This window comes from Phyllostomus discolor, chromosome 6, assembly GCF_004126475.2.
Source record: "Phyllostomus discolor isolate MPI-MPIP mPhyDis1 chromosome 6, mPhyDis1.pri.v3, whole genome shotgun sequence".
In the NCBI taxonomy this organism is placed as follows: domain Eukaryota; kingdom Metazoa; phylum Chordata; class Mammalia; order Chiroptera; family Phyllostomidae; genus Phyllostomus; species Phyllostomus discolor.
Window position 1 is genome coordinate 1,087,762 of NC_040908.2, and position 13,824 is coordinate 1,101,585.

Below are 13,824 nucleotides of genomic sequence, written 5' to 3' on the forward strand. Positions count from 1 at the left end.
GGCCTGTCCGTGATGTCGGAGGCACGCGTGGGCCGCCCCCAGGGCCCTGGGGTGGCTGCGGCCCTCTGAGTGTGGCCTCTGAGCCAGCGGCAGCCGTGGTGCCTGGGGCTGCCTTGGAGGGGGCAGCATGTGGGCCCCGCCCCCAACCTGCCAGTCAGACTCAGGTGTCCCATGTCCCAGTTGCTGACGGACTCTGCAGCCACAGTGCCCCGTGCTGGGTGCTGTCCCCTGATTCCTGGTGCCACCTGGGCTGCGGCCCCAAGTGCCCTCCTGGGGAGGCAGGGACCCCAGCCCACACACTGGGGCGGGAGGCCTCAGGCTTGTGGGGCGGGCGGTGTCCCAGCCAAAGGGCTGCTGGGCTCTGACCGCCTGTGAGGCCCCGCCCACTGCACAAGGGGCCGGGACGCCCAGACTCCCGAGCTATCTCTGAGAAATGTAAACAGTGACCCGGAGGCAGCCAGATCCCCTCCACCTACTGGAAGCAGCCAGGCAGGGGGTCAGAGTTCACGAGGGGAAAGGCTGTTCCCAGGGGCCGGGATGACAGTGTTCCCGGGGGAGACAGAAGAAGGGGCGGGCGGACCCAGCGACTCCTGATGACTGGTGCTTGGGTGGCACGGTGCAGGCAGAGGCGAGCTTCGGTGTGAGGGTGGTTCCCGCGGACGGTCCGGCTGAAGCAGACCAGGCGGTGAAGCACTGTCATCCAGCCCGGCGTCCGAGAGGGACTCGCGGGTCATCGGCACTTTGTAAAAACTAAAGGTGCCCTGGCCGCTGTGGCTCAGTGGATTGAGCTGCAAACTAAAGGGTCGCTGGTTCGATTCCCAGTCAGGGCACATGCCTGGGTTGTGGGCCAGGTCCCCAGTCGGGGGCGCAGGAGAGGCAACCACACATCCAGGTTTCTCTCCCTCCCTTCCCCTTTGTCTAAAAATAAATGAATAAAATCTTTTTTTCTCTCTCTTTTTAAAGATTTTATTTATTTTTAGAGAGGGAAGAGAGGAAGACAGACATCAATGTGCGGTTGCTGGGGGTTATGGCCTGCAACCCAGGCATGTACCCTGGCTGGGAATCGAACCTGCGACACTTTGGTTCCCAGCCTGAGCTCAATCCACTGAGCTATACCAGCCAGAGCTCAATAAATAAAATCTTTAAAAAATATAAAAACGAAAGGGAAGTATGCACTCTGACCACGAGGCAGAAGACAGGGTGGGAAGAGGGGGGCGTGGGCTGCGCCCGCACACCACCAGCAGCCCCTCCCCCAGGGCAAGCCCCCCCAGAGCCGAGGCAGGGTCCGCCCCCCCCACGTCCCCGCGGCAGCGTTCTTGCAGTGACGGGCAGCAGCGACCCAGCGCTGCACCCCCGGAGGCCGGGTGCAGGGAACACGATGTGTGCACTGAGGGGTCCTCAGCCTTCCACGGGAGAGGAACGTGGACCCAGGCTGCCCCGTGGACGGGCCCCAAAGGATGTTCTGCTGCGTGAAATCAGCAGGCACAGAGGGACAAACACCGCGATGTGTATTGCACGCGCACACACACACACACACACACACACACACACACAAACCAGCTGGGGCCAGTGCGCGGTTCCGTGCAGCTCTGCTGTGTGCGCGGTTCGACGCTGGGTGCACTGACTCCTCCCACTTCCGTTTCCACAACAGCCCCAGCTAGTCTGGCTCTGTCTTTTAACAGAAACCTAGCCAGGTCCACAGCCTTGTCCGCGCCTGCAGACCCCTGCTGGGGCTCCAGCAGGGACCCAGCTGAGCTCGCAGGGCAGCCTGGGGGAGTCGACGCCTCGCTGACTGGCCGGGGCGTCCAGCACGATGGCCAGGGCGCAGAGGGTGCCCTGGCCCGGTGCCGGCCCTCGGGGCAGACGCCCAGCCCTCCGCCGGACGGAGCCGGATGTGGGCGGAGGGGTGGAGGGCCTCCCCGTGGTGCCGAGAAGCTGTCGACACACGCACTGTCCGGGGCGGAGGTGGGCAGCGGGATGCGCCTGCTCTGAGGTGCCTGCCCCGCAGCCTCCATTCCGTGCAGGAACGATGAGAAGAAAACTTCACCCTGGCCGGTGTGGCTCAGTGGGTTGAGCACCGGCCTGTGACCCAAAAGGTCATGGGTTCGATGCCCAGTCAGGCACATGGCTGGGCTGCGGGGCAGGTCCCTGGTCGGGGGCGTGAGAGGCGACCACACATGGATGTTTCTCTCCCCCTCCCACCCCTGCTCTCCGACAGGGTGTAAAAAGGGGAACAGAACCCGTGGGGTTGGCTCTCCTCGCTCTCCTGGTGTCCCACGGCACGCTCGCTCCCGCCGTCACACCCCTGGCACCTGCTGGGCCTGGGCGTCGCGCCTCATTTTAAAAAAGGTTTCGTTTGTTTCAGAGAGAGGGGAAGGGAGGAAGGGAGAGAAACACGGATGTGTGAGAGAGACACTGGCCGGTCCCCCGTCACACACACACCCAGGCAGGGGGCCGAACCCGCGGCCCAGGCCCACGTGCTGACCAGGAGTTGAACCGGGGACCCTTGTCTGTGGGACGACACTCAACCAACTGCACCACCCCAGCCTGGACGTAGCTTTCTTTTATTTTAAAAAGATTTTGTTTATTTCGGAGAGAGGGGAGGGAGGGAGAACAAGACGGAGAGACACATCCAGGTGAGAGAGAAACATCAATCAGCTGCCTCTCGCACACCCCCACCTGGGGACCTGGCCCCCAGCAACCCAGGCACGTGCCCTGACTGGGAACCGAACCAGCGACCTTTCGGTTCACAGCCGGTGCTCAACCCACGGAGCCACACCAGCCGGGGCAGGTACCTTCCTTAAAGACGCCTCCACCCCATTGTGTAGGCCGGATCCGCCCAGCCCACCACAAAGACATGTTTGGGGCATACGCCGCCTTCAAATGAAAGTTCGGGGAGTGGAGTGAGTTTGGGGTCCCCCGGGGTCTGGCCTGGACAAGCAGGAGGTGCACCGAGTGCTTCCTGTGAACCCCCGTGGACAGGCAGGGTATGTGTTGGGGGTCGTGTTGTCACCCTTCTTTAAGCTTAACTGATTTCCAAACACTCACGCTCGTCTGCCCCAAAAACAAAACGAGAAGAACAGCGGAGATACGGAGATACCGGGGTGTTTGGGTGGAGGGTTGGGCCTCTCTCTGCGGGGGCCCACGCCCCCAGCCCCGATCCTGTTCCCACGGTCAGAGCGCCACCCCCTCCCCCAGCTGTCCAGCGACGGGCTCAAACAGGAAGCTGTTTGCAGATAACACCGGGGCGCCCGGCCTGATTTGCTGGGCGGTGGGACGGCCCCGGGCTCACTGGCCTCTGTGCGGGGCTCCCGGGCCCAGTGTCCTCGCGGCCCCTGACGGTCAGGACACCCCTTCGCCTCCTGTGTGCCTCAGGTAGGGAACACCCCCCCACACACTGCCCCGTGACTCTGCCCCCTTGGAGACCGGGGTGGGGGGAGACGCAGAGCCAGGAAGGCAGATTCCAGAAGATCCCAGGGAGGCCTGGGTGGGAGGGGACAGGGTCTCTTTGCTGGGATCCGGGCCAGAGTCTGGAGTCCTCCAGGACCCGGAGTCCCAGGCTCCATCAGCTCACCAGCCCCCAGGGCAGTGGCCTCGACAGGGACCCGAGTCCGGTGACAAGGCAGTGGTGTCCGGTCTCATAGATTCGCAGGGGTGAGGCCGTTTCTTCCCTCCCCCCCGGCCCAGGATGGCCGTGCTGCGGCTGTAGGGGCTGCTCGGAGCAGGCAGCCTGGGTGGGGTGGGGAGCGGCGGCCGGTGGTCTGTGCCCAGCGACAGGTGGCTCAGTCACGGGGGGATGTCATCCTGGTGGGATGTCATGGGGGTGTGGGGGACAGGCGGGTCATCTTACACGGACTGGGGGTCACCTGCAGCCCCAGGCTGGAGACGACCGAAGTGTCGGGGCGTGGCCCTTCCCGCCTGACACCCGGCCGGCGGGGAAGTGAGGTGTGGGTTCTGAGCGTGTGCGTGCCGCCTGGGGCCGTCCCACGTGCAGAGCGACTGTCCGTTGGGTGGGGCACTCTGTCTGGCCACACGCAGGGGCTTGGTGACCTGGAGACGAGGGCAGGCAGGGTTCGGGTGAGGCTGCGCGGTCTCCGTAAAAGGTCCAGGAAGACGTGTGTCGTTGGGGCGGCGAGCTGCTCTTGCTGCGGCCCGGTGCCCGGTCGGGGGCCGGCTGGCGGTGGGCTCCGGCGGCGGGGCTGCCCCCCAGGCGCCGAGGGGGTCTGCCGAGGACCAGGGCTGCTGCAGAGACGGGACGCCGAGACACGGAGTCCTTGTTTCCCTGTTGATTTCTCCTTCCTCTGGGGTCCCACCGAGAATCCCGACGGGGTCCCTACCGCCCCCGCCGCCCCTCCCCGCCACCATGGGAGGGTCTGGCCGCCCGCCCCCCCCCCCCCGGGCCCCACTGCAGAGAAGGTGTTGTTGCTCCAGAGCTCAGGGAGGCTGTGGCTTCTCCGTTTACAAAACGGGATTCCTCTTCCCAGCCGGCGGGAGAGAGCTCCCGCCAGGGTCGCCCCCACCCCGCCCCCCTCCTGGCCACAGACATGGGGAGCTGCCCAGGGTCAGGGCAGGCTGGGGTGGGCACGGGTGCATGCAGGGCAGCGGGGTCAGGGGGTGGGGGAAGAACGGGCCGGGGGTTCCGGCCACAGCTTGTCCTGCCGCCCTCCCTGCACCCTCCTTTCCTGGGACGTGGCCGTGCACGGGTCTTCCTCGAAGCTGCACTCCCCCCGCCGTGCCCAGGTGAGCACTGCACCGCTCACCTGGCTGTGCTTGCCAGAGAGGAGAGCACATGTCGGCTCCCGACACCTGAGTTGCTGCCCGGTCGCATCCCAGGACCAAGGCTGGTGTCCCTGGCTGGAGCGCAGCGGTCAGTGTGGCCAGTGAGCACTCGCGGTGATGTTGCCCGAGGCGTCACCACCTCCTGACCCGTGGCCATCGCTCCTGGGAGGTCAGCTGAGCGGCGCGGAGTTTGTGGCGGCCTCTGCTGTCCCCGCGCAGAGCCCACCCTCATCCCCGGCCCTTTGTGCTCCATTCTGGGACCTTCCCGCTGCCCCAGGACGTGGGCGCTGTTCTCCGTGTGTGCTGCGTGCCACCTTCCTGTGCTTTCATTTGTCACAGCGTTTGGCCACAGGCACACGGAGCGGCCACCGAGGGGGCACTGGCCACGAGCCGGGTCCCAGGCAGAGCCCCGGGTGCCTCAGTCACAGAAGGGGTCCTGCCTCCGCCCCAAGGTGACCAGGTGGACCGAGGAGATGCCATTCGGCCAGGGCGCTGGTCTGGCAGGTGCCCCTCTGTCCCCAGCCGTGGTGCCAACACTGAGGTCCCACATCATGAGAGGGGGAGGTGTCAGATGCTCCCCCAGGGACCCAGGGACCACTGCCCTGCCCCTTCTAACTCCACCTGTCCCACCCTGAGAGTCAGGGAGCTCTAGCCGCCCGGAGCGCTGTGGCTGAGCCCGGGCACCCTGTGGCGGGGAAGGGGTGCCCCCAAAAGTCCATGCGCTGAGACACGCTGTCCTGTGAGACTCAAGCCTGCTGATCGGGGACTTGTGTCTGTGTGGTGACGCTGCTGCAGAGTCAGCAAGAGACAGGGGCACTCCCCATCCGGGGGCGCGGCACCGTGTGCGCGAGGGGCCGGGTGGGACGGACAGGCCAGGGGTGTGGGAACACGGCAGGACCCGGCTCTGGAGGCCAGCCATGCAGGCCGCACGGCTCCCTGACCTGTGAACACGCCTTCGTGTGAGTGAAGGGCCGGTCGTGACAACCTGGAAGAGACAGCCGTGTGCCGGATCCCGGGACGGGGACGAGAGAGCCCCACACGGCAGGAGCCCCCTGGGCAGCCGCCCTGCTGCGGCCCCGAGAGAGGAGGGGGGCCGGGGCCGCCAGCCCGGCGGGGGCCTGCACACTGTCACCGGCGGCCGGCTGCTGGGAACTGCCGTCACTGTTTATCCCTTCCCTCCCCAGGGGTCAGTGCCCTGCCCCCGCTCACCATGAAGAGGGCTCTGGCCCTGATCAGCCTGGCCTTCCTGTCGCTGGCCCCGCCGGCGGACCCGCAGCAGACGGTGGACGACGCCTGCTCCGTGCAGATCCTGGTCCCAGGCCTCAAAGGTAACCCCGCCCGGGCCCCAGGCCCCGGGTCTGGCCCCCGCCATGCAGAGGGGAGCTTGCGTTCGCCACCTGGGCATAGACATCCGGGGTCTCGGGGAGCAGGTGCGGAGCGGCGCATTGGGGCCGGGCTGGGACCCAGCTAGAGGGGGAACTGGGGAGAGTGAAGCGGTCCCGGGCGGCCCCCCACCACCCCTTGCGCTGATGTTCACGGCTCACTGTTCTCTGTGCCCATAGGAGGTGGGGGAGGGGCAGAGTCCCCAGAGCAGACGGGAGGAGAGCAGAGCGCCCTCTAGGGGAGGTCCGGGGTGGGAGAGGGTCAGGAGGAGGAGGGGGGCGGGGAGAGGGCAGCCGGGCCGTGGGGGGCACAGAGTGAGCTTCTCCTTGCTGACCCTCCACCCGTCCCTCCACCCGTCACACTGGGCCCTGCGCTCGGAGCGGGTCCTGAACGCACGTGACTTCTCCCGCAGGGGACGCCGGCGAGAAGGGGGACAAAGGCGCGCCCGGCCGGCCTGGCAGAGTGGGCCCCACGGGAGAGAAAGGTACCTTCTCAGCCGCTCGGAGCTCTGCACGCGAGGGCGCGGGAGAGGCCGGGTGGGGGGCGCGAGGGCAGTGTTGACCTCACCCGGCCCGGCGCCCTGCCAACCCCGCCGCGCCGCCGTCAGGCTGTGCCCAGCCTCCCGAACCACCGCGACAGCCCCAGTAAAGGCCGTTGAACGTGAGCTTCTAAACCCTCGCGCGGCGGTCTGACTTTTCTGCGGGGGGCTGCATGCTCCTCTTGAAGCATGCGGTGCGGCCCGTGACAGCCGTGCACGCGTGTGGACGCTCCTCGCGGTCACGACCCAGCGCGTCCCGGTCGCGGCCGGCCCCCACCAGCCCCCGGCGCCGAGGTTCCCGTCTCGCTTTTCTCTCTGCTCCTCAATGTGAACTGAAAAACCAGAACGTGAGCCAGTCCTGCGGCCCACGGTTTGAAACGCGCAGAAATGGCGCACGGGGAGCCATCTCCTTCCCGACGCCCCACCACAGCCTTGGCAGAGCCGCCGATCCTCGCGAGGTCCCAGGGCGCGGCTGCGCGTGGGCGCCCGGTCCCTCCGCTGGTGAGAGTGCAGCGCCCGGGTAGCCCGCACGCCGCCCTGGGCACCGAGCCGTGGCCCTTGGAGATCCATCCGCGGGGACCAGGCTTCCCTCTTCCCCTCCCCCGCGCCGGGGAGTCCCCGCGCGCAGTCCGCCTGGCCCGCTAGTCCCGGGGACTCGCACGTCCCTGGGGCTGCGCTGCCACAACAGTCGCGTGCTGCTCACTTTTTGAAGTGTGAGCGCAGCTGGAAGACACGCCTCGCAGTGCTACGGCGTGGGTGAAGTTCCCGTGACGCCTCCCCAGGGGCCGAGGCGGTGCCCGGCCCCACAGCCGCTGTGTGCGCGGCGACGCACCACCGCTGGGGGTCCCCGTGCCTGTCTTTTGGAGGAAGCAGAGTCGTTTGTCGGGGTGTCTGAAAGGGGCTCGTCAGTCTCCCGTCTCTTTGTCCTTCGCCCGGTTGTGTGTCTCTGTCTGTCTAAAGGCCCTTCTTGGGTTCTCTCCCTTCTGGGCGCATCCTTCTGGCCCGTCTGTTTGCCGAGAGAACCAGCGGCAGCGGCAGGGCCCAGGACCAGAGGCCCCTGGGGGTGTCGGGTGGGCGGAGGGCAGGCTCCTGTCCACCTGCGGGAGGAGACCACTTGGCGGCTCCAGAGAGTTCCGGTCACGACGGCTGAAAGTCCAGCAGCGCATGGGGTGGCCTCACCGGGTGTCACGCGCAGACGCGTCTCCGCCTGCCCATCCCCCTCGCCGGGCGCTCAGCCGTCTCTCAGCACCAGTCTCCTTTCCCCCTGGGAAGGCAGCGCAGGCCCGCGGCGGCCCCTGACATTCTCGCTCCTCCGAGAGCGAGGACAGGCTCTCCCCTCCCGGGCACGGAGGTGGGCTGACTCGCGGGGTCCCCCTCGCTGAATTCCTACATTGACCGAGATCAGGGGCCGAGTGCCGGGGGACGCAGCCTGGAGCCCCTGGAGCCCAGGGGGGCGATGGCTGTGTGGATGCAGAGGGCGCACCTCGGCAGAGAGCCACGCGTGGGGCCGCCGTGGCTGGGTGACGTGGAGGCCTGCTGGGCTCCCTGATGCACGCCTGGCAGACGCCACGCTTCCCGCCGGAAGACAAGCTCTGGCCCCGAGGACTCACGCGTCCATGTGGCTGGGCTGAGAGTGAGGCTCCGTGTAGAGGCCCCTGGACTGGCGGCCACAGGCCCACGCACGCCCACCGCCCAGAGCCTCGCTCCACAGTGACGGACAGCCAGCCTCGCAGCCCCTGCGGTCCTGGGCCGCTCCCGCCTGTCCTCCCTCCTCCTCACCCTCAGGGGCGCCCCTCATTGGGGGCACCAGCTGTGTCCACGCGCTGTCAGAGCAGGCCTCCCCGGGTCTGGGAAGCGGGGACGGGGTGCGGGCAGACCGCTCCGTGGCCGCAGGGACTGCCTTGCAGTGCGGAGCAGACAGTGTCGGCAGCGGCAGTCACAGGGGCTGGACGTCCCCACCTTTGCAACGTGCCCCCCACACAGACTGTCCCCTCAGAGACAGCAGCCGGCACCATGATGGGGCTCAGTGTGGGCAGCTTGTACGGGGGGGCGGGGGGTGCCGTGGGAGGGCCTCCTGGCCGCTCAGCACTCCGGCCGCACACCCAGCTTGTGCTGACAGCCTGTGCGGGGTGAGCGGGAAGGTGTGCATGTGCACATGCGTGCCTGTGCATGTGTTTGTGTGTTTGGTATGCGTACGGCACGCATGCATGTGCACATATGTGCGCCCATGCATTTGTGTGTGCAGCATGTGTGTGCATGAGTGAGTGTGTGCGTGTGTGTGATGTCAGTGGGAGGGACATGGCACTACCTGTGCGTCAACCACCTTCTGTCGCTCTGTCTTCCCCAGGAGACTCGGGTGACAAAGGACAGAAAGGCACTGTGGGTCGCCACGGAAAGATTGGTCCCATCGGTTCTAAAGGTACCCCCCATGCGTCCTGCCTCCCCTTCCTGCCCGGGGGGTCCCCATCCCGGGTCCTTGCCCGCTGCCTGTCATTTCCCAGCCCTGTTGTGGATGAAGGAGACAGAGGAGCCCCCTGGGCGGAGACTGTCCGGCTCAGTCCCTCCCGGGTGAATGCCCCTGAATCCACGGAGGGAGTGGTCGCCGGCCCCTCGCTGGCCCCCAGCTGAGACTCGGGGGTTCCCGGGGAGGAGGAAGATAACGCTTTCGGAATGTCAGGTGCTGTAGGGTGAATACTCACCGTCTGGTTTTAGAGAAGCTAGGAGGCTGTGTGGCCGGATTTTGTTCGAGAGACACGGAGGGGCAGGTGGCTGTGCGGAGTGTCCCACGCAGCAGGTGACAGGAGCCCGGGTCTGGGGTGGCCACGTGTGCCCGGGCCACCTCGCTGCCTCTCAGGGCAGGGCCAGGAGGACCGGTGTCCGCAGGATGGGGAGGTCCCTTCCGTCCTGTTGGTTAGATGATCCCTGAGGTCCCCTCGGCTCCAGGGTCACATGTTCTGTCTGCATCTCCTGCCGTGAGGAGGGACCCGGGCAGAACTGGCATTGGGTTTAGTGGCCGCTTGTTCGTGGTGTCAGGACTCGTGGGGTGACATCCAATACATGTTCCCAGATGGCCCGGGGTGTCCCAGAACGTGAGCAGAGGACAGTCGGTCATCTGGCCTCTGAGGTCCTGGGGGAGGGGCCTGCTCCGCCTCGCACGTGGGGCATGAGGGTTGGGGTCCACAGAACGTTGCTCCCTGTGGATCGGGGGACCCGGGGCGTCCCCACGTGAGGGACGGGACACGTCATCCTTGTGAACTTGTGAAACACGTCCGACCTCTACTTGGTGACTTTGACTTTGCTTTCCTTTTTTAGGTGAAAAAGGGGATTCTGGCGATGCAGGGCCCCCGGGCCCCAACGGAGACCCAGGTATTGCTCAGAAGGTCCCAGGTGCGCCTAGAACTGGAGTTAAAATCGCGATTCTGAAAACGCGTGACTCCTCCCTAAAGCTGCCCCGGGCTGGGAAGCGGGCTGTGGCTGGCGTGGGCTCCCCTCGTCCGCCCTGCCTTCAGCTCTTGGGCTGCTCTGCTCCATGCAGCTCAGCGCGGTGCCGCCTCCCACTGAGTCCCCGAGGCAGGGACCCAGTGTCCCCAACACTCAGTCACTGTGTCCCGGCCCCGCCCCCAGCACTTTGTCTGCGCTCCACCTCCACGGTGGCCGCCCTGGGCCAAGTCCCGAGGGCCCCCCGGGGTCTGCTGAGTGACACCTCTGCATTGGGGAGCAGCCCCTCCTGTCCTGAGCCCCGCCCCCGAGTCCTCCTCCTGACCCCCGCCTCGCCCCGCAGGCCTCCCGTGTGAGTGCAGCCAGCTGCGGAAGGCCATCGGGGAGATGGACAACCAGGTCACCCAGCTGACGACCGAGCTGAAATTCATCAAGAGCGGTAGGTTCTTCTCGGTGCCTTCTCTGCCCCGGGCCACGCCTCCCCCGGACCCCCGACCCCCGGAACCCAAGGAGAACGAGGCCCGCGGTGGCCGGCGCAGGCGTGAGGTCCGCCACGGCGCATGCGCGCGCGCACTGGGTCCGTTGCAGGAACGCCAGCGCTCACGTCCCCGCACCGCCCCACCCCCACCCCCACCCCCACCCCCACCCCCGCAGCTGTCGCCGGCGTGCGCGAGACCGAGAGCAAGATCTACCTGCTGGTCAAGGAGGAGAGGACGTACGTGGACGCGCAGCGGTCCTGCCAGGGCCGAGGCGGCACGCTGGCCATGCCCAAGGACGAGGCCGCCAACGGCCTCATGGCCGCCTACGTCGCGCAGGCGGGCCTGTCCCGCGTCTTCGTCGGCGTCAACGACCTGGACCGCGAGGGCAGCTTCGTGTACGCCGACCGCTCCCCCGTGCAGACCTTCCGCAAGTGGCGCGGCGGCGAGCCCAACAACGCCTACGACGAGGAGGACTGCGTGGAGCTGGTGGCCGAGGGGGGTTGGAACGACGTGGCCTGCCACACCGCCCTGCCCTTCCTGTGCGAGTTCGACAAGGAGCACGTGTGAGCGCGGGGGCGCCCTGCGCGGAGGGCCCCCGTGGCGCGGCTGAGCTGGCCCAGGGCGCCGGCCGAGGAGGCAGGCGGGGCTCCCGGTGGCTCCTGGGGAGCGGTGAAGGCCCCCCACTATGTTGCAGTCGGGGTGCTCGCTGTGCCGCGCCGCCGCTCGGGATCGCCCCTGCCCCCGCCCCAGCTCGGAAGTAGCCCTCGGTCGCCACCGTGGCCACGCCCCGCAGTGGCGCCCCTTCCCTGTGATTTCCGCGTGGAGAAGAGCCCGCCGCACCGCGACCGATGTTTCTGTGCATTAGAGCAGAGCGCACGATCCCCCTCCCCGGCAGCCGGTAGGGGCAGCTCCGCTTCGCCGCAAACCCGAGTGCAGGAGAAAGAGAAATAAATGCTCCAGCCCTAACCATCGGGTGTGCGCTGCTTTACTGTCTTCGTGTCTCCGAGAGCCGTGTTTGTTGTCTGTTGTGTCATATTCTCCCCGACCGTGGCGGCCTTTGACAAAAATATGCATGTCCCCGAGTTCCCGTGTCCAGGGCCTGGCTCAGGCCTGGTGGGGCCCCGTGGGCGTGGGCAGGACCCCGTCCCCTCATGCGGCCTCCCCACCTCAGCAGCGAAGGGGAGAGCCAGCCTGCGGGCAAGCCAGCCACGGCCGTCCGAAACCTCGCCATTGGGACAGCCGGCAGGCCCAGCCTGTGCACTGGGGGCGGGGACGCCATGGAGACGTGCACCCGGGAGGAGGGGCCCTGGGAGCCATTCCGGAAGCTGCCGCCGGCACCACGTTCCGTGCACTGGACACAGTCTCTAGTGAAAAGTAAAAAGCACACTTTTTTTAAAAAAAAGTAAGAAGCATAAAGCACCTCACATTTCAAAGATGACACCCACATGCATGTGCGAGGGTAACGAGCGGGGGCTGGGGGCCCGGAGGGGGCTGCTGGATGCGCCCAGGCCCGGCGGGGCCTGCGGATCTGTGTGCGTCAGGCCCTGACCCCGCCCTGGCTGCTGGTGGTGAAGTCGGGCGTCTGGGCCCCAGGGTGTGCGGGAGGAAAGGGCTCCTCTGTGCGGCCTGCGGAGCCCGGCCGTCACCCTTACCGACCTTTTCGCCGGCCTGGCAGGGCCCAGGAGCAGCAGGGCAGGGCGGGCATTCTCTGGCTGCTGCTCTTACTGCAGGAACCGGGGTGGGGGCCCCAGACTCCTGGTGGACCCCCATCAGCAGCCCCCGGCCAGGTTCCGTCCGTGGGGACCCAGAGAGGTGAGGGGGGCGAGTAGGACAGCTAGCCCAGTGTGGTCGGGGCCCGGAAGGAGCAGGGCAGGGTGGGGCTCAGCCTTGGCGCCCACAGCCTCCCCGTCTGTCTGCTGGGCAGGCGCCCCCAGTCCCAGAGCGGCCCCCCCGCCTGTGTGCTGTGTGGCTGTGTGCAGGGTGAGCCCCTCTGAGGGCAGGCTTCTCTCCTGCTGGGGCGCCCCCCCTGCCCCCCCCTCCACTCCCCCCACCCCCGCAGTGGAAGCAGAGGTCCGCCTCCTGCCCCTCCTCCTCCAGGCTTGTCTGCAGAGCTGAGCTGACAGCCAGCACCAGAAGCCACCCTGCCCTCGGTTGTCCCGGGTCGCACGCGGGTGTGGGGCAGGATTGTTGTACACAGCAAAGTGACGGAGGAGTGACAGCTGGCCTGGGGTCAGAATGAGCCCCCAGCTCTGCGGGAGGGCAGGGTCCTACGGGCCGGGTGGGAGGGGACTGGCAGAGGACGGTTGCGTTTGTCAGGTGCTGGGCTGACAAAGCCGGGCTGCAGAGGCAACTGTGCATCTGCTCGGCCACACTGCCATCCAGTGGCGGGAGGGGGCGGTGCCAGCAGCTGCAGAGACGCTGGGGTCAGGGTGGTGGGTGGGTGTGTGTGTGTGTGTGTGTGGGAGGAAGGGAGGGAGGGAGGGGGGGAGGGGAAGGGGGAGGGAGGGAGAGAGAGGGGGAGGGAGGGGAAGGGGGAGGGAGGGAGAAGGGGGGCTCAGAGGGGCAGGGTTTGTCAGAGATGAGGGAGGTGCAGCAGGAACAAAGGGGCGGTGGGGCCGCGCCCTTCAGCACGTCCTTGGGCAGCGCCCCCGCGGTTTCTCATCCTCAGTCCAGCGTCCCCGGGTGGCAGCATCCACACTGACCAAGACACTGGTCAGGGAAAGGACGGGTCGTTCTGACCGCTGGCAGGAAAGACCAGGTCGAGGGGGTGTGTGTGGCTACTCACGGAGGCACACGGCTCTGTCTGGGAGGCGGGGGCAGGTGCGGGGCCGCTGGTGGACTGTGGTCCTGGGAGAGGCCCTCCCCCCCTCCCCTGCAGCCCTGGTGGTACGGGCGGTCCCGAATCCCAGGCTCGGGCACTGCAGTGCTCTCGCTGCGGGCCCGTGCTGGGTGGCCCCTGCTGGTCACGGGCTGGCACAGTGCATCCACCCTCTGTCCTGTGATGGGGAGGGGGCAGGTGAGGGCTGCGGGGTGGCCCCCTGGCCTGTGGGCTCGGGGGACGGCTGTGGCTTGCCCGGGGCCACCACTGTGCCCTGCAGGGACACGGGCTCTGCCCTGGTGCTGCCTGGAGCTGTGGAGGGTGGGAGCTCAGCCCGCCAGACAGAGGGTCTAAACTTCAGATTGGACTGACCTGTGCCTCTCCGTTTG

The 13,824-nt window shown here is 67.2% G+C and overlaps 1 protein-coding gene across 2 annotated transcripts; it reads left to right on the plus strand.

Moving 5' to 3' along the window:
* The first annotated feature begins 3,211 nt into the window (after positions 1-3,211).
* Positions 3,212-11,222, plus strand: COLEC11 (collectin subfamily member 11). 2 transcript variants are annotated; one of them, XM_028516890.2, is made up of 7 exons: positions 3,212-3,375; positions 5,964-6,107; positions 6,575-6,646; positions 9,048-9,119; positions 10,013-10,066; positions 10,482-10,577; positions 10,793-11,222. In XM_028516890.2, the coding sequence occupies exons 2-7, from the start codon at positions 5,990-5,992 to the stop codon at positions 11,182-11,184; spliced, it is 804 nt and encodes a 267-aa protein (XP_028372691.1). In that variant the 5' UTR covers positions 3,212-3,375; positions 5,964-5,989; the 3' UTR covers positions 11,185-11,222. The 2 variants fall into 2 exon arrangements, with proteins under 2 accessions (XP_028372691.1, XP_035883518.1); XM_036027625.1 differs by having other exon boundaries at positions 3,213-3,374; positions 5,959-6,107.
* The last annotated feature ends 2,602 nt before the right edge of the window (positions 11,223-13,824 follow it).

Coding starts and splice junctions, on each gene's coding strand:
- COLEC11 (XM_028516890.2), top strand. CDS start 5,990: ATGAAGAGGGCTCTGGCCCTGATCAGCCTGGCCTTCCTGTCGCTGGCC. Junction 6,108..6,574: donor CCTGGTCCCAGGCCTCAAAG/GTAACCCCGCCC, acceptor CTTCTCCCGCAG/GGGACGCCGGCGAGAAGGGG. Junction 10,067..10,481: donor GGGCCCCAACGGAGACCCAG/GTATTGCTCAGA, acceptor CTCGCCCCGCAG/GCCTCCCGTGTGAGTGCAGC.